The sequence below is a fragment of the Xenopus tropicalis genome, chromosome 3, assembly GCF_000004195.4.
Source record: "Xenopus tropicalis strain Nigerian chromosome 3, UCB_Xtro_10.0, whole genome shotgun sequence".
NCBI lineage: Eukaryota > Metazoa > Chordata > Amphibia > Anura > Pipidae > Xenopus > Xenopus tropicalis.
Genome location: NC_030679.2, coordinates 144,034,936 through 144,053,556, shown reverse-complemented (window position 1 = coordinate 144,053,556; position 18,621 = coordinate 144,034,936). Strand labels below are relative to the sequence as shown.

The window sequence follows — 18,621 nt, the reverse complement described above, 5'->3', positions numbered from 1 at the left end:
TAGACCCCAGGGATTATTTTTCTCCATCCTCCCTGGGCACTAGCATGGACCTTAAAGATGAGGTACCCATCGTCCCAGACACTAATGTTCAGCCTGCTCAAATTTCTGCCCCAGTGAATAGATTGCCTTCAATGAGGAGTTTACCTGCCTCAGCACCCTCCGTAGCTGCAGAACTAAAGGAATGGCCCTGGGGCATTAGCTCCAGTGGGGATGAGCCAGCGCTTACCCTCGAGGACTGAAAGGCTATTGACAGAGGAGGGGCAGGTTGCACGCAATTGCCAAAAAGCCTTCCGCTCTTGTTAAGGTCAGCTCCTCTGAGTGGGCTACAGATGGGACCACCTCCACCTGGGCTGACCCAAAAGAGCCACCCTCGGTGCCAGAGTCACCACCAGCCGAAAATTCTTCTCTGCCAAATATACCACTCCATGGGGCAGTACCAGGGCTGGATCCCTCCTTCTGGGTTCTGCCAGGAATGGCTGACTCTTCAAAGAAAACAAATAATAAAGCCTCTACTCTACTAGACGCCTGACATGTTTCGTGCGCGAACGCACTTACTCATATGCCTATGAGTAAGTGCGTTCGCGCACGAAACATGTCAGGCGTCTAGTTTTTAGATGGAACAATAAAGACCTGGTTTTAGCAGCATGTCGTGTCCGGAGATGTTTGGAGCTCAACTGTATATGACTCTTCAAAGATGCAAACTGTATCCCGGGTACAACACCTAATTAATACCCGGGTGAGGGACCTCTGGGGTTTTTACATGCCATATGCCCCAGAGTGGATTTATCTTGAAGTGGAGAAGAGACTGGAGGAGTGGCTGTATGATGAATTGATCCATAGGACGGATGTGGCAGTGAAAGGCGTTTTCCACAGCAACCCAGAGAAGCATAAAATGGATGTGGAGTTTATGAGCAACACCATGGGAGGTATGCTATATGGAGAACCACCCTGAAGCTCTATGTAAAGAGTTGTGGCAAGTTTCAGGACAATAAGTTCTTCAGCTTGAATGCTAAGCTGCCCCACGGGGGGGAAGTAGGATCGACAAACCACATCCTTCTTATTATCTCTCATATGATGGATACTCTAAAAAAGTTTGGAGTTAACAAGTAATTTGTCCACAGTGGCTCCGGTAGGGCCCCGGGAGACCGCATCAATGAGCCGATGTGGTCCGCGATCCGACTAGATTTTCTAACCTGCCCGATCGAGATCTGGCTGACTTCAGGCCAGATATCGGTGGGGCAGGGCCGTTGGTAGTGCCCATACACGGGCCGATTAGCTGCCAAATCTGTCTAAGGGACACATATCGGCAGCTAGAATTGGCCTGTGTATGGGCACCTTAAGCAAACTAACTTGACCTCAAAGCTGGCCAGAGGACAGTTAGTAATATTTTAAAAACGGTATAAAATGCGTAATGCATTATAGTAAGGAACTTTAATACCTTGATTATTTATTAATTTTAAGAATTATTAATTTTGTGATAGTTCCCCTTTAAGGCAGTGCAGGGAGTGCAGTTCCGTAGAGGCAAATACAATCAGACAGACAGGGCTCAGAGGGCAGGGACAGAGCTGCTGGGAGTAGAGGAACTGAATATCCCACAGAGAGGCAGGCAGGGCTTCATTCCCATTGCACAGGTACCTGCCTTCTCTCAGTGCTGCTGTAAGTGCTCTCTGGCAATACACACGCGTGTAACATACAGCCAGGGACACGCTTGCACCATGAGATTTGCTGGGAAGAACTTCTTCCTTCTCCTGTGCTGCCTGGCATTCATGGCTGGGGTAAGTATAATGGGGATGGGGCATATAGTTATAAGGGATACTGAACACTGGGAGACTTTGTGGCTATAGAGCATCTTGTCCAAACCAATGAGTTATTATGTGACCCAGGGGGAGCGGGACGGCCATGGGCACATCATTTGCCCCCTTTCTTCTAAAACTTGTTCTAATACTCAGTAATTCCTTCTCCTGTGCTGCCTGGCATTCATGGCTGGGGTAAGTATAATGGGGATGGGGGGCATATAGTTATAAGGGATACTGAACACTGAGAGACTTCGTGGCTATAGAGATTCTTGTCCAAACCAATTATTATGTGACCCCGGGGGAGCGGGACGGCCATGGGCACATCATTTGCCCCCTTTCTTCTAAAACTTTTTCTAATACAGCACTGCTGTGATGCCCCACTGTTTATTGGGAGGCTCTGTTATGTTTTGTCTTCAACAATCCTATAGATGGAGATCAGATCTTAGGTTGGTGGGGTTTCTATTCAGCAAACCCTCTATTGGCTGCCATTGCCTTCAAGCCATTAGGCTGATATCTCCCGTTACCCCCTTTGTGCCTAAAGGATGGAAGCCATCCGTCACCTTTCAAAAATAAAAAAAACATAACATACAGTGGCTTGCAAAAGTATTCGGCCCCCTTGAACTTTTCCACATTTTGTCACATTACAGCCACAAACATGAATCCATTTTATTGGAATTCCACGTGAAAGACCAATACAAAGTGGGGTACACGTGAGAAGTGGAAGGAAAATCATACATGATTCCAAACATTTTTTACAAATAAATAACTGCAAAGTGGGGTGTGCGTAATTATTCAGCCCCCTGAGTCAATACTTTGTAGAACCCCCTTTTGCTGCAATTCCAGCTGCCAGGCTTTAGGGTATGTCTCTACCAGCTTTGCCCATCTACAGACTGAAATCCTTGCCCATTCTGCTTTGCAAAACAGCTCCAGCTCAGTCAGATTAGATGGACAGCGTTTGGGAACAGCAGTTTTCAGATCTTGCCACATATTCTCCATTGGATTTAGATCTGGGCTGTGACTGGGCCATTCTAACACATGGATATGTTTGGGTTTAAACCATTCCATTGTTGCCCTGGCTTTATGTTTAGGGTCGTTGTCCTGCTGGAAGGTGAACCTCCGCCCCAGTCTCAAGTCTTTTGCAGACTCCAAGAGGTTTCTTCCAAGATTTCCCTGTATTTGGCTCCATCCATCTTCCCATCAACTCTGAGCAGCTTCCCTGTCCCTGCTGAAGAGAACCCCCCCAGAGCATGATGCTGCCCCCCCATATGTGACAGTGGGGACGGTGTGTTCAGAGTGATGTGCAGTGTTAGTTTTCCACCACACATAATGTTTTGCATTTTGGCCAAAATGTTCCATTTTGTTCTCATCTGACCAGAGCACCTTCTTCCACATGTTTGCTGTGTCCCCCACATGGCTTGTGGCAAACTGCAAACTGGACTTCTTATGGTTTTCTGTTAACAATGGCTTTCTTCTTGCCACTCTTCCATAAAGGCCAACTTTGTGCAGTGCATGACTAATAGTTGTCGGACAGATTCCCCCACCTGAGCTGTAGATCTCTGCAGCTCCCCCAGAGTCACCATGGGCCTCTTGGCTGCATTTCTGATCAGCGCTCTCCTTGTTGGGCCTGTGAGTTTAGGGGGACGGCCTTGTCTTGGTAGGGTTACAGTTGTGCCATACTCCTTCCATTTCTGAATGATCGGTGGAACAGTGCTCCGTGGGATGTTCAAGGCTTTGGAAATCTTTTTGTAGCCTAAGCCTGCTTTAAATTTCTCAATAACTTTATCCCTGACCTGTCTGGTGTGTTCTTTGGACTTCATGGTGTTGTTGCTCCCAATATTCTCTTAGACAACCTCTGAGGCCATCACAGAGCAGCTGTATTTGTACTGACATTAGATTACACACAGGTGCACTCTATTTAGTCATTAGCACTCATCAGGCAATGTCTATGGGCAACTGACTGCACTCAGACCAAAGGGGGCTGAATAATTACGCACACCCCACTTTGCATTTATTTATTTGTAAAAAATGTTTGGAATCATGTCTGATTTTCCTTCCACTTCTCACGTGTACCCCACTTTGTATTGGGCTTTCACGTGGAATTCCAATAAAATTGATTCATGTTTGTGGCTGTAATGTGACAAAATGTGGAAAAGTTCAAGGGGCCGAATACTTTTGCAAGCCACTGTATGACAGAAGCATTAGGCCTATGGCAGTGGGCACCGTAGGAACTATTTGACTGGTTTGGCTTTGGGGCAGATAATGGATTTCTGAGTAAAGGATATGAGATATGAGCCGGGAGACCCTAATTCAGCAGAAGGTAAAGACCATGATAGTAAGAGTCTCAGATTCTATTTGGGATTTTAATCAGATTAAAAACTATTCTGAGGAGACATCCGCCTAGTTTATAGTGTGACTTTGAGCTCTGTATAAAGCACTGACATGATATGAGGAGAGTTTATTAGTTTCTGTACTATTCACACCCTAAGAATACAGAACACAACCAGGAAGGACATGTAGAAAATACCCTGCTTGGAACTGGACTCCGAGCCAACAATACATATATATACCAGTATATACCAGTTCTGGACAGAGCGGAGGTTCGGAATTCCCAACCACGGGGGATAAGAGATAAATCCTCCAGGATAACTTTTGTGACCCAGTATGGTACATGTAGCAAACAGATTGCGACGAGTTTACGTAAACATTGGCGTATTTTGCGGGGTGCATATCCGCAGGTTAAAGATTTGCGTTGCCCCCCATTGGTTTCATATAGAAGGGGTAGGACTGTTGGCTCTAAATTAGTTACCGCCTCTGTCTCCAAAGGGGGTCGTGAAGACAAATTTCTGACCATGCCCACTTTTGTGGTCATGCCCCAATTACCACACCCCATTTTTAAAAAAAAAAAAATACTCTTTTTATATAGTTGAAATGGTGGGATCAGACGCAAAATACCCTCATACTGTACTACCTAAGAAAAACAATATAGCAACTCCTACATATAAAATACAAATATAGAGAGAAGGCAGTCAGTTATAAGTGAGTTAGAACTATGTACCAGTTTTGCCCCCCCATACACAGTGCCCCCAATGGCCCAATAGACAGTACCCCCATACACAGTGCCCCCATAGACAGTAACCCCCATATAAAGTGCCCCCATACACTGTGCCCCCAATGGCCCAATAGACAGTACCCCCATACACAGTGCCCCCATAGACAGTAACCCCAATATAAAGACGAATGCCCTCCGGCGTGACTTTGTCCGATTCGGATGTGGCTGAAACCAAGCCAGCCGCCAGGGGGAGAGGTCGCAGCCATGGCTCTTCTAGGTCATCACTGGCCCCTGGTACATCATCCACAGGGAGCATGCCTCCTCCACTGAGCAGTCCACTCCAGAGTCTGTTCCAGGATGGTAGGAGCAGGATGACAACCCTATCACTGCTGATGAGTTACCCTCCAAGGTGGACCCTCCTGTTGAGATGCCCCTTGCAATAAGGTGGCTTCCTGATGTGGATGAGGAAACCTTTTGGGTTGAGCCAACCCAGAGATCTTCCGCACCGTATCCAGGGTGCAACGGATCATAAATTTCCGGGTGAGTGATCTATATGGGTTCTTCATGCCCTATGCCCCGGAATGGGTCTTTGACAAGGTGGATAAACATCTGGAGGAGTGGCTGCACGGAGAGTTGTGTCGCAGAGAGGACATCTGGCCGGCTGGCCTGTTCCATCCCAATGGCAATAAGAGGGAGAAGGATTTGACCTACTTCTGTGACACTATTGGCGAATGGTGGTTCGGCCGGACCATCTTAAAGCATTATGTCCGGAGTTGTGATGAATACCACGAGGAGAAGCATTTCAGCATAAGTGCTTTATCCCCCTGTGGTGGTCGCATAGACAAGCCGCGCCCAAGATACTATATCGTCTACGAGGATACTGTTTCAAGGTTTGGGGGACTGGTTTGAATCCCCACAGTGGCTCTAGGAGGGAATTGCTGTATTTTCTGTATTGGGAACTTATTCCCTTAAACTTGGTGATATGGACTCGCTCTCTAGTCTCTAGAGAGACTTGCCCCAATTTCTCATTTGTGCCCCAAAGTTGATGGGCTTATTCTTCATTCTTTAATGTCTCAACTTTGAGAGACTGAAAACTGACTTGTACATAGTTGGCTCTAAAAGACTATTGAGCCCCGGTGGGCCCTTCACCCCCAGTCCGACCTTGGGATTGAGAGTTACGAGTAAAGCAAAGGGAGGTATGGTGGATTAAGAGATTCAATTCCTTACATCCTAATGGGCTTAATAAGGATTATAATTTATATTTGTTTGTATAATGTTCAGTTGAGATTTTACGTAGACGATAGGGTCAATGAGCTGGTGTGCAATGAAATACCACTGTTTTGTAATGAATTATTGCTGTAGTGTATGTAATTATTGGGGACAGGGATGGAACCCTGCATCAAGCTTATATGATAAATGATGTTGTCATTTCCCCTCTATGGATTATAAATACCGTATATACTGGAGTATAAGACGATCCGAATTTAAGCCGAGGTACCTAATGTTACCTAAGAAAACTGGAAAAACTTATTGACTCGAGTATAAGCCTAGGGTGAGAAATGCAACCGCTACTGCTAAGTTTCATCAAAATAAATATCAATAAAATTACATTAAATGAGGCATCAGTGGGGTATATGTTTTTAAATATTTACTTCAAATAAAAACTGTAAGCTAGCTCTGTAAGTGGAGGGTCAACAAAAACAATTGTTTTATCAACAATGATACCTTAAGAGTACTCAGCAACCAAGCTTAAACACAAAGAGTTAAAATCCTTCAAAACTATATATAGTTTATATAGAATATAAAGTGAAATGTCTAGTGCAGAATGGGACAGGTGAGGATGATAAATGAAGATGAATTTGGGAGCGAGCCAGGGTACTGGAGGGTCTGGTTGCGGGGGGCCTAATTTGCACACAATGGCAGAGGGTGCTAGTCTGGAGGGACCCATGGCACCTGACTCGAGTATAAGCCGAGGACTTTTTGAGCACATTTTGGGTGTTGAAAAACTAGGCTTATACTCGAGCATAAACAGTAGTTTGGCCTGAACGATGCATATGGAGTCACGTGCCTTGAGGAAGAGCCCGGCCAGGCTCCAAACGTTGCTTTTTATGTTTACAGTAAGACTATGATGTGATTTTTTCATACAATACATGTTTGGCAGTTTAAATGTGTGTGTGCTGTCCATTTTTGAAAAATATTTTTATATGGGTGTCGGAACCTGCTGGGGACGTGCACCGCGTGTTGTTCTATAGCAGGGTGCTGTACTGCTGTATAACATTTATATATATACAGGTATAGAATCCTTTATCCGGACACCAGTTATCCAGAAAGCTCTGAATTACGGAAAGCCTGTCTCCCATAGACTCCATTTTAATCAAATAATTCAGAATTTTAAAACTGATTCCCTTTTTCTCTGTAATAATAAAACAGTACCTGTACTTGATCCCAACTAAGATATAATTACCCCTTATTGGGGCAGAACAGCCCTATTGGGTTTATTTAATGGTTAAATGATTCCCTTTTCTCTGTAATAATAAAACAGTACCTGTACTTGATCCCAACTAAGATATAATTACCCCTTATTGGGGCAGAACAGCCCTATTGGGTTTATTTAATGGTTAAATGATTCCCTTTTCTCTGTAATAATAAAACAGTACCTGTACTTGATCCCAACTAAGATATAATTACCCCTTATTGGGGCAGAACAGCCCTATTGGGTTTATTTCATGGTTAAATGATTCTCTTTTCTCTGTAATAATAAAACAGTACCTGTACTTGATCCCAACTAAGATATAATTACCCCTTATTGGGGCAGAACAGCCCTATTGGGTTTATTTAATGGTTAAATGATTCCCTTTTCTCTGTAATAATAAAACAGTACCTGTACTTGATCCCAACTAAGATATAATTACCCCTTATTGGGGGCAGAACAGTCCTATTGGGTTTATTTAATGGTTAAATGATTCCCTTTTCTCTGTAATAATAAAACAGTACCTGTACTTGATCCCAACTAAGATATAATGACCCCTTATTGGGGCAGAACAGTCCTATTGGGTTTATTTAATGGTTAAATGATTCCCTTTTCTCTGTAATAATAAAACAGTACCTGTACTTGATCCCAACTAAGATATAATTACCCCTTATTGGGGGCAGAACAGTCCTATTGGGTTTATTTCATGGTTAAATGATTCCCTTTTCTCTGTAATAATAAAACAGTACCTGTACTTGATCCCAACTAAGATATAATTACCCCTTATTGGGGGCAGAACAGCCCTATTGGGTTTATTTAATGGTTAAATGATTCCCTTTTCTCTGTAATAATAAAACAGTACCTGTACTTGATCCCAACTAAGATATAATTACCCCTTATTGGGGGCAGAACAGCCCTATTGGGTTTATTTCATGGTTAAATGATTCCCTTTTCTCTGTAATAATAAAACAGTACCTGTACTTGATCCCAACTAAGATATAATTACCCCTTATTGGGGGCAGAACAGCCCTATTGGGTTTATTTAATGGTTAAATGATTCCCTTTTCTCTGTAATAATAAAACAGTACCTGTACTTGATCCCAACTAAGATATAATTACCCCTTATTGGGGCAGAACAGTCCTATTGGGTTTATTTAATGGTTAAATGATTCCCTTTTCTCTGTAATAATAAAACAGTACCTGTACTTGATCCCAACTAAGATATAATTACCCCTTATTGGGGCAGAACAGCCCTATTGGGTTTATTTCATGGTTAAATGATTCCCTTTTCTCTGTAATAATAAAACAGTACCTGTACTTGATCCCAACTAAGATATAATTACCCCTTATTGGGGGCAGAACAGCCCTATTGGGTTTAATTAATGTTTTATTGATTCTTTAGTAGACTTAGGGGCTGATTTACTTACCCACGAACGGGTCGAATGGAGTCCGATTGCGTTTTTTTCGTAATGATCGGTACTTTGCGATTTTTTCGTATGTTTTGCGATTTTTCGGATTCTTTACGAATTTTTCGGATCCAATACGATTTTTGCGTAAAAACGCGAGTTTTCCTATCCATTACAAAAGTTGCGTAAAAAGTTGCGCATTTTGCGTAGCGTTAAAACTTACGCGAAAAGTTGCGCATTTTTCGCGTAAGTTTTAACGCTACGCAAAATGCGCAACTTTTTACGCAACTTTCGTAATGGATACGAAAAACTCGCGTTTTTACGCAAAAATCGTATTGGATCCGAAAAATTCGTACAGAATCCGAAAAAATCGCAAAACATACGAAAAAGTCGCAAAATATTCGTTTTCAAGTCGGAACTTTTCCAATTCGGGTCGGATTCGTGGGTTAGTAAATCAGCCCCTATAGGTATGGAGATCCAAATTACAGAAAGACCCCTTATCCGGAATACCCTTGGTCCCCAGCATTCTGGATAAAGGTCCTATACCTGTTTTTATATACCAAAATGATTTCATGACTGTTGAGGACGTGCACCACGTGTTGTTCTATAGCAGGCTGCTGTATAACATTTATATACATATATACATACCATATTGATTTCACGACTGACACACCCTATGTAAAAAATCACAACTTTATTGTCTGAGATTACTTCTGTGCAATGTGTTCACAATAAAGTTGTGATGTTTTACAAAGGGTGTGCCAGTCGTGAAATCATTTTGGTATGTATTTTATTTGGCTGTGCTCCCCACCATATAATTATTTTTGGCATCAGAGCAGACACTTCAAGGACTGATATATATATATATACATCCCCTTTTATCCTCCTGCGAGTTTTCCATTGAATCTCCGCAGAGCGAATGGATATTGTGGAATTTTGCAGTAACCCATAGCAACCAATCAGTAGGTAGAATTTACAAGTCACCTGTTTAAAAGTAAACACCCTGTTGGTCGCTCTGGGTAATTGCAGTTGGTCAAAATTAGTGCCTTTTATTACATATGTGGAATTATGCACTAATTAAGGATTAATTATTATCAGCTTGCAGGGAAAAGCTTCTGTGATCATTTAGGGATCATTTTGCAGCAGTATGATACAACAATTAAATAATTAAGCTGTATTCATTATTTTTCTGTTTGATATAGAAAAGACGTCTACCCCTTAAATACCCCTCCTCCCCTTAGACTACAACAGAAGAACTCACTAAGTTATAACTATGTAACAAAAGGGCAAATTATGAAATTTCATGGCTGGAAGAATGAATTTGTGTAAAAGGAGACATATTGGATAAATGGGAAAAACCCCTAACCCTGTAGGCAGTTATGAATAATATACGGTGCTGGTTTCCCTTTGGGCTAAACATTAATCCTATCTGTAACAATGGCCCCTTTATTGGAGCTCCCTATAGGCCAGGGGTCGGGAACCTTTTTGGCCGAGAGAGCCATAAACACCACATATATTAAAATGTAATTCCGTGAGAGCCATACAATATGTTTGGCCGCGGATGCTGCGGGGCAAGGTAGGGTGGGTCCCAAGGGTGCCGGATGCGGATGCAGAGGAGGGTGTGGCCTGCGCTCGGTGGATAGAAGATGTGTTATAAGGCTTAGAACATGACTTCTATCCACTGAGCGCAGGGGCAGGTAGGGTGGGTGCCAAGGATGCCGGATGCAGAGGAGGGTGTGGCCTGCTCTCGGCGGATAGAAGAAGTGTTATAAGGCTTAGAACACGTCTTCTATCTGCCGAGCGCAGGCCACGCCCCCGTTATTTTTTTATAGAAGCGAGCCAGATGCAGCCATCAAAAGAGCCACATCTGGATCCCGAGCCATAGGTTCCCTACCCCTGCTATAGGCCCTATCAGTTCTCTGTCTGTGTTTCGAATGAAGGGTGGGCATGTCCTAACAGTCCCTGCCAGAAGCACAGTAGGAGGGGGACAGCCAATCACAGCCCTGCACTCACACAAGCAAAAACAGGCTTCAGTTCCCTATCAGGTCAGCCTAGCTGCTGATTGGTTCCTATCCTACAGTGCCTGTACTGAGAGCCCCCGCCCCCCTGCACATGCAGAGAATTCAGCCAGCAGGAAGTGGAACAAATAGGCGGGACTACTGGGGTTTTGGGGGAATTTCTCAATAAATCAGTCCGTAACACAACTTTTTTTTAAGCGCAATCCTTCTATATTAAAAGGAGTATAATTCACTGGTACAGTCTTAATTTTTATATGATATGTCTCAATGGAACCAGTGCAATAAGGGGGACCACTATTGGATCGTATTTTCAATGTATACCCCCCCCATTGATTGTATAAATGAATAATACACACAGGATCAGAACAAGCATCATTTACCCTTTACCTGCAAAGCTCCATTTACAGCACTGCTGTACTGGAGAGACCTGTAGCTATGTATGTTTGAAGGAAAAATGAAAGTGCATAACGTGCAAACTCGTCCATAAAAATAGTTACTTAGGTACAAAACTGAATTCTGAACCTATAATTTGGCACAAAACAATAGAAATGTGTGTTTAATGACCCTAGTGCTTGCAACGACCAATAGTAAATGAGTCCTGGGCATCACGTTAATGATTGGGGATGTAGTCGTGATACAACTTTTCATAGTGCTATATTCCATCATTATGGACATTTCATATAGTTATGGGCAGGTGTTTTCAAAAGAAGGTAACAAAGGCAAAAACCACCATTTTATTACCCACAGTGCAGCATTTTTATAGAATTCTCACTAAATATGAACCAAGGCGGTGGCTACTTCCTTATTCATTGCACTTTCAGTGGGTTAGTAACTGATAAATATCTTTTACAGTTTCTCTACAGGACTCTGCCAACAGAATCTTTGGATCAGTTCCATCCTCCTCCTCCCAAAAAAGACTCCAACCTTAAATATGAAGACACAGAGTTTGTAGAACTTCTCCAACTGATAGACTGGCCTTCACCTCCATCTTCCATCACCAACTTCAATCTTTCCACCAACCCCAAGGAGTGCTGGTACGAGCTGCTCAGTCCACGTTCCATATACCGCGTGGGGGAAACATTAGTGGTTCTTATAACGGCCAAAGATCACTATGGATATGTCAAGTCCTATGGTGGGGACTTCTTCCAAGCCAAGCTGCATTCCCGAAAGATTAAAGCTGGGGTCACAGGACATGTAACGGATCTTAACAATGGCACCTATTTGGCAACGTTTCTTCTTCCATGGGAAGGGGAGGCCCAGGTGAACATCAGGCTCATTCACTCAAGTGAGGCTGTGTCTGTCCTTAAGGACAAAAGAGAGAGTCGTCCAGATAAGGTGAATGAGTGGTTGCATTTGCCAAAATTGTCATATGGTTTCCAGTATTGGTCTGGTTCGCTACCAAACCCAAAGACTGATAGGGGATCCCAAGCTTTTGTGGACCCTCAAGTCTACCTAGCCTGTTAAATTCCCCACCATGGGAAGGTCTTCTCCCTTAACCAAGGAATTTCAAAATGATCTTACTGTCATCTGGCCCCATGACTTAGTGGAGAATTCTGAATGTTGTTTTTAGAGCCTATGGAAAGATGGGACATGATGGAGCTATGCAGGCTGGAGAGATCACATGAGAGAAGTAGAGTAAAGGGTAGAGAATGGAATAAATTGAATAAGTGAAAGTCGAGAAGCATAAAGTCCAATAGAGAAGTTCAGTATACAGAGAAGGGGTTCTTACGCCCAAGGCAAAGTAAACTATGGTGCCCCCTTACCCATACACACACTGTACCTTCTCTTGTATATTGGTTTTTACCAGTGTCGGACTGGCCCACAGGGATACCAGGAAAACTCCCAGTGGGCCCATGTGTCAGAGGACCCTCTTGCTTCTAACCATTTAGCCTATTTCATGGTCATTCCCTATTTCTGTAAGGGAACAAGGAAGCTTGATGGATGGAACAATAGAGTATAGAATGTAGCCCAGTGATCCCCAACCAGTGACTCGGGGGCAACATGTTGCTCCCCAACCCCTTGGATGTTGCTCTCAGTGCCCCCAAACCAGGGAGTTATTTTTGAATTCCTGACTTGGGGGCAAATTTTGGTTGAATAAAAACAAGATTTCCTACCAAATAAAGCCCCTGTAAGCTGATAGGGTGCATAGAGGCTGCCTAATAGCCAATCACAGCCCTTATTTGGCTCCTCCATGAACTTTTATGGTGCTTGTGTTGCTCACGAGTAAGAAAGGTTGGGGACCCCTGATGTAGAGGAAAGAGACTAGGATAATAAAGAGTTTCTCAGTCCGACACTGGTTTCTACTACTTTTTTTGTATTCTTTCTTCTGCAATTCCATTTTTCTTCTATTTTTTAGTTTCTCTTTTAGACTTTCCAATTTTCTGTTCTTATCTCATTATTTTTCTGCTCTGCTTGGAAGTAACCACTCTCTTTCTTTCTTTTCCCTTCTTCCATTTTGTTTCTCTTTTCCACCCTGCTGCTCTTTTCTACCTTTCTCCATAACCACCATTATCTTTGACTTTCTGTGATTTTCTTTCCCCTTTCCCCACCTTAACTTCTGTACCCATCATGTGAAATTTACTTCTCCCCCTTGTTCCCTTCTTTCCCTTCCTCCTTCTTTTTCTCTCCAACATGGTAACCCTTTAACCCTCTTGACTCTATGGATGCTCCTTACTATCCCCCCCACCACATATGCCTATTCTTGGTTCTTGGGTCCCCTTCTCTCTCTGGTGGGCTGCTCTTGGGAAAAAGTGTGTTCCCTCTACTCCAGTGCTGTCCAACTGGTGGCCCACGGGCCGCATGCAGCCTGCGACCCCCCTCTGTGTGGCCCCCCACCTGTCTGGCTGCTTTGATGGCTTACCTTTGTGTAAGCTTTAAATGGTATCAGTACTGAGATTACCTGGCCCCCTGCATGGTTCTCACCTCAGATTCAGGCTGTATGGCACACACAGGCAGGGTAGGGCAGGCAGAGTATGGCACACACAGGCAGCATAGGGCAGACAGAGTATGGCACACACAGGCAGCATAGGGCAGGCAGAGTATGGCAGGGTAGGGCAGGCAGAGTATGGCACACAGACAGCATAGGGCAGGCAGAGTATGTCACACACAGACAGGGTAGGGCAGGCAGAGTATGGCACACACAGGCAGCATAGGGCAGGCAGAGTATGGCACACACAGGCAACATAGGGCAGGCAGAGTATGGCACACACAGGCAGTATAGGGCAGGCAGAGTATGGCACACACAGGCAGTATAGGGCAGGCAGAGTATGGCACACACAGACAGCATAGGACAGGCAGAGTGCTGCCTGTGTGTGCCATACTCTGCTTGCCACAGGCAGGGAAGGCAGGCAGAGTATGGCACACACAGACAGCATAGGGCAGGCAGAGTATGGCACACACAGGCAGCATAGGGCAGGCAGAGTATGGCACACACAGGCAGGGTAGGGCAGGCAGAGTATGGCACACACAGGCAGCATAGGGCAGGCAGAGTATGGCACACACAGGCAGGGTAGGGCAGGCAGAGTATGGCACACACAGAGAGCATAGGACAGGCAGAGTGCTGCCTCTGTGTGCCATACTCTGCCTGCCCTATGCTGCTTGTGGGAGTTGAACCTGCCAGGGGTTTGTTCTGGGAGTTTGTTAGCAGTTGGAAATAGCCATTAAATGGTCCCTAAGGTGTGTAATTATGTACTAGGGGTTGCTGTGCTACCTATAGGGGAGGAGGAGGCATATGGAATTTAAGGGTATATCTTAATATGACATCATATAATTCTTTAACATATGAATGACGGTTGATATCCCCACAGTAAGGACCAAGCATTTGGGATTTTGCTGTGCTACCACCATTGTGATAAAATAGGTGTTTGAAGTGAATAGTGAAGTGAATAGGTTTGAAGTGGGTGTGGTTTAAAAAAGGGGAGTGGTCAAAACTGGCTTCCATTAGTGGCCCTCCACCATGTATGCTACAGAAATTCCGGCCCTCAGCACCGCAGAAGTTGGACAGCACTGCTCTACTCAATAAAGGGGTGAGTTGAGACATGCCTCCTCAGGAAGGAGCAAGGGGGCAAATCCTGTTCTGCTATGTCCTTGTTTGTTCTGTGATGCTTTGCTTCCAATGTGGAGATCCCCAGTGCAGTATCCACAGGAGAACATATAAAACGCAGTGTCCAAGGGATAAAAGAACAATGGAAGTTTAGGAAAGACTGAAACTGCAGCTCTATCTCTAATGAAGCTAAAGGGGACAAGGGTGGGGGAAATTATACATTCTGCTATAGTGCTATAGTGTTCAGTGTATAAAGGTTGTTGTTTTGCCCCACAGGTGTATTTTAATGGGTATTTCCATTTCAATGGGAGCAGTGAGGTAACAGAATGTAACATTGTAGTCCAAGGAGGAGACGTGTGTAACTACAGTGATCCTGTGACTGGGGACACCTGGCAGTGCTTGACACCCCAGAAGATGCCTTGCCACTCATTGGTCTATCACTCCATGGGCAGGTACCGCAGAGTGACCAACTCATTGGAGGATGCTTTACTCAGAAAGTGAGTGGAACCCATTCCTACCTGATTATTTTATCCTCTCTAATGGCTGCCAAGGAACCAGGCTGTCCCAGAGTAGGCAAAACTGTTGAGACTGACTCCATGCTAAGCATGACAACCAGCCCTCACTAAACCATTAAATCTCTCACTCAGTTCTGTCACTGCTCAGAATATTAATGGAGCCTTTACTTCGATCAAGATAGACCCAGCCATCAACTCTACAGGTAAGAGACCAACCATACACAGAGCAACTATAAGCAGTAGAGCCTCTTGTATGTTCTTATGTCTTGGATCCTAAATCTTGTCATTGGGTTTCCTTCTCCTCTTCCCCCCACCTCCCTTACACTAACAGCACTTCCTGGCTTTCTCTGTCTCTCTGTCCTCCCCTACTTATATTATCCTCCCCCCAGTACCACCTATCTTTTGTAGGCCTCACATCCAGGCTTCAGGTCTGTTCTCCTGGTCAGGAACCCAGCCAGCCATCTGGCTTTTATTACAATGACATTTGGACATCGTTGGTCTGTCTGGGAAGACATTTTCCCAGCCCATCGGATGCTCGTGCCTGCCTTAATGGGAAGGACATACACATGTTTGGGGATTCTACTCTACGCCAGTGGTTTGAGTATCTGGAGAGATTCATACCAAGTAAGAAGACTAATGAGATAATAGAATAAAACTCTCTATATTAAATGTTAATGTATTATTTGCTCAGAAAATGGTAGGGCTCGTAAGGCAACATAGGTGCCAATCTGATCCAGTATAGCAACCAGACTTTTGCCCTTAACTTTCCCCCCGCCCGATCTCACATACCTTCCAGGTGACCTTGGTGGTGTCAATAATATACATTCTTGATATGGTCAATAAAATTTGTGCCCTGCAAAATAGGAAAACTGTGAGAAATATTCAATAGCAGAGTAATAGTTACCAGGTCAGATGAAAATTGACAATATATAGAAGGTCAGTGGAAAGTTGGCCATACATGGAATGACCTGCTTCTTTTAACTAAATCTGGTTCATCTGATTGTTCTGACCTTGGGTAGATATTGGCATTAGATAGAAAAGCCATAAAGAGCTGAATGTGGACCCCATCCATGGCCCATATGGTTCTCTGCTGATAAGAGACATAGGAGGTGGATGCTGATCATAGAAATGATGCTGTAGGGTTAGACTCCTGGAATGAACATAATGTGCCCAAAGTAGACTCACTGGCTAAGATTAATTGTCCTGGAGCAGAACATGAAAAGAAGAAGCAAAAAACTAAACAGAATTCTGTATGATCCTCTCTTTAGCCCTGAAAAGAATTGATCTGCATGTAACTTACAAGTCTGGCCCGTTGCTGGCGGTGGATCCAGATGCCGGCCTGGTAATGAGATGGCGGGCCCATGGACTTCCATTGCGCACCTCCAAGACTATGCTCTCTAACCTGCACTATGAGGCAGCCCACCTGTATGGGATTGGGGGGGGACCCCAAACCGTAGTGGTCTTTACCCTCTGGGCCCACTTCAGCACCCACTCAGTTAGCGTCTACATACAGAGGTTGTCAAGGTTACGGAGGGCGATTTCCTCTCTGCTCTTCCGGAGCCCTGAGACCACTGTGCTGATTAAGTCGGCTAACACCGGCTACAAATCCATTTATGGCAGTGACTGGCTCTCCGTTCAGCTGGACTTGTTACTCAGAGCGATGTTCAAGGGGATGGCAGTCACTATCCTGGATGTTTGGGACATGACCTCCTGCCATTACCTGCCTGATAATATCCACCCAGGAGCTCCAGTTATCCGGAATGAAGTGGACCTCATGTTGTCCTATATCTGCCCCAGATGAGCTCATGAAGAGATTAACATCTAGAGTCAAGACATTTAGTGGCCTCCCTATCTTTATAGTGAAATACAGCGAGGCCATCTTGCTCCTCTAACATAATCTCACTCACCCTACCATACCTGCTAACCAACCAGAGCCAGGAAAAGTAGGCAATACTACTTCATATGGCCCCTTACCAGCCTGTGCTAGCCCCCCAGCCGGACTTGTTTTCCTTGCAGTTTGCTCATCCCACCGCCATCCCACTTGGGGTGCAGTATCCTCTAATTAAATCTCTATATAAAGTGACATTTTTACAGCCTGCCTGTCTACCCCCACAGCTAAAACAAACTCATATGTAAAACCCTGCTTCATGTAAATAAACCATTTTCATAAAAATATACTTTTTTAGCAGTATGTGCCGTGGGTAATCCTAAATAGAAAACTGCCATTTTAAGTACTAAGGGCCGCCCCCTGGGATCATAGGATTCACAGTGCACACAAACAAGCCAAGGCACACATACATGCTAGGCCCCATCAGCCAATGAATGGGCAGAATTCTGCCTTTTGCTCACTACTTCCTGTTACAGTTAGAGCTGCATCACTTCCTGTCAGCTGATCTCTGAGGGAGCACACAGCCCATCACAAAATGGCGGCTCAAGGGAAAGGATGTAAAAGGGGAATCATTTAACCATTAAATAAACCCAATAGGGCTGTTCTGCCCCCAATAAGGGGTAATTATATCTTAGTTGGGATCAAGTACAGGTACTGTTTTATTATTACAGAGAAAAGGGAATCATTTAACCATGAAATAAACCCAATAGGGCTGTTCTGCCCCCAATAAGGGGTAATTATATCTTAGTTGGGATCAAGTACAGGTACTGTTTTATTATTACAGAGAAAAGGGAATCATTTAACCATTAAATAAACCCAATAGGGCTGTTCTGCCCCAATAAGGGGTAATTATATCTTAGTTGGGATCAAGTACAGGTACTGTTTTATTATTACAGAGAAAAGGGAATCATTTAACCATTAAATAAACCCAATAGGGCTGTTCTGCCCCCAATAAGGGGTAATTATATCTTAGTTGGGATCAAGTACAGGTACTGTTTTATTATTACAGAGAAAGGGGAATCATTTAACCATTAAATAAACCCAATAGGGCTGTTCTGCCCCCAATAAGGGGTAATTATATCTTAGTTGGGATCAAGTACAGGTACTGTTTTATTATTACAGAGAAAAGGGAATCATTTAACCATGAAATAAACCCAATAGGGCTGTTCTGCCCCCAATAAGGGGTAATTATATCTTAGTTGGGATCAAGTACAGGTACTGTTTTATTATTACAGAGAAAGGGGAATCATTTAACCATGAAATAAACCCAATAGGGCTGTTCTGCCCCCAATAAGGGGTAATTATATCTTAGTTGGGATCAAGTACAGGTACTGTTTTATTATTACAGAGAAAAGGGAATCAGTTTTAAAATTCTGAATTATTTGATTACAATAGAGTCTATGGGAGACAGGCTTTCCGTAATTCGGAGCTTTCTGG

At 44.0% G+C, this 18,621-nt stretch overlaps 1 protein-coding gene across 1 annotated transcript; it reads left to right on the top strand.

Annotated features, from left to right (window-relative positions):
* The first annotated feature begins 15,195 nt into the window (after positions 1-15,195).
* Positions 15,196-17,103, top strand: LOC105945416 (NXPE family member 3). The gene is made up of 4 exons (XM_031898256.1): positions 15,196-15,278; positions 15,429-15,499; positions 15,705-15,920; positions 16,565-17,103. The coding sequence occupies exons 1-4, from the start codon at positions 15,196-15,198 to the stop codon at positions 17,095-17,097; spliced, it is 903 nt and encodes a 300-aa protein (XP_031754116.1). The 3' UTR covers positions 17,098-17,103.
* The last annotated feature ends 1,518 nt before the right edge of the window (positions 17,104-18,621 follow it).

Bases quoted from the DNA above. Each gene is read 5' to 3' on its own strand.
- LOC105945416 (XM_031898256.1), top strand. From the start codon at position 15,196: ATGCCTTGCCACTCATTGGTCTATCACTCCATGGGCAGGTACCGCAGA. The intron at 15,279-15,428 runs GTGAGTGGAACC...TCTCTCACTCAG, and splicing joins GAGGATGCTTTACTCAGAAA to TTCTGTCACTGCTCAGAATA. The intron at 15,500-15,704 runs GTAAGAGACCAA...TATCTTTTGTAG, and splicing joins CCCAGCCATCAACTCTACAG to GCCTCACATCCAGGCTTCAG.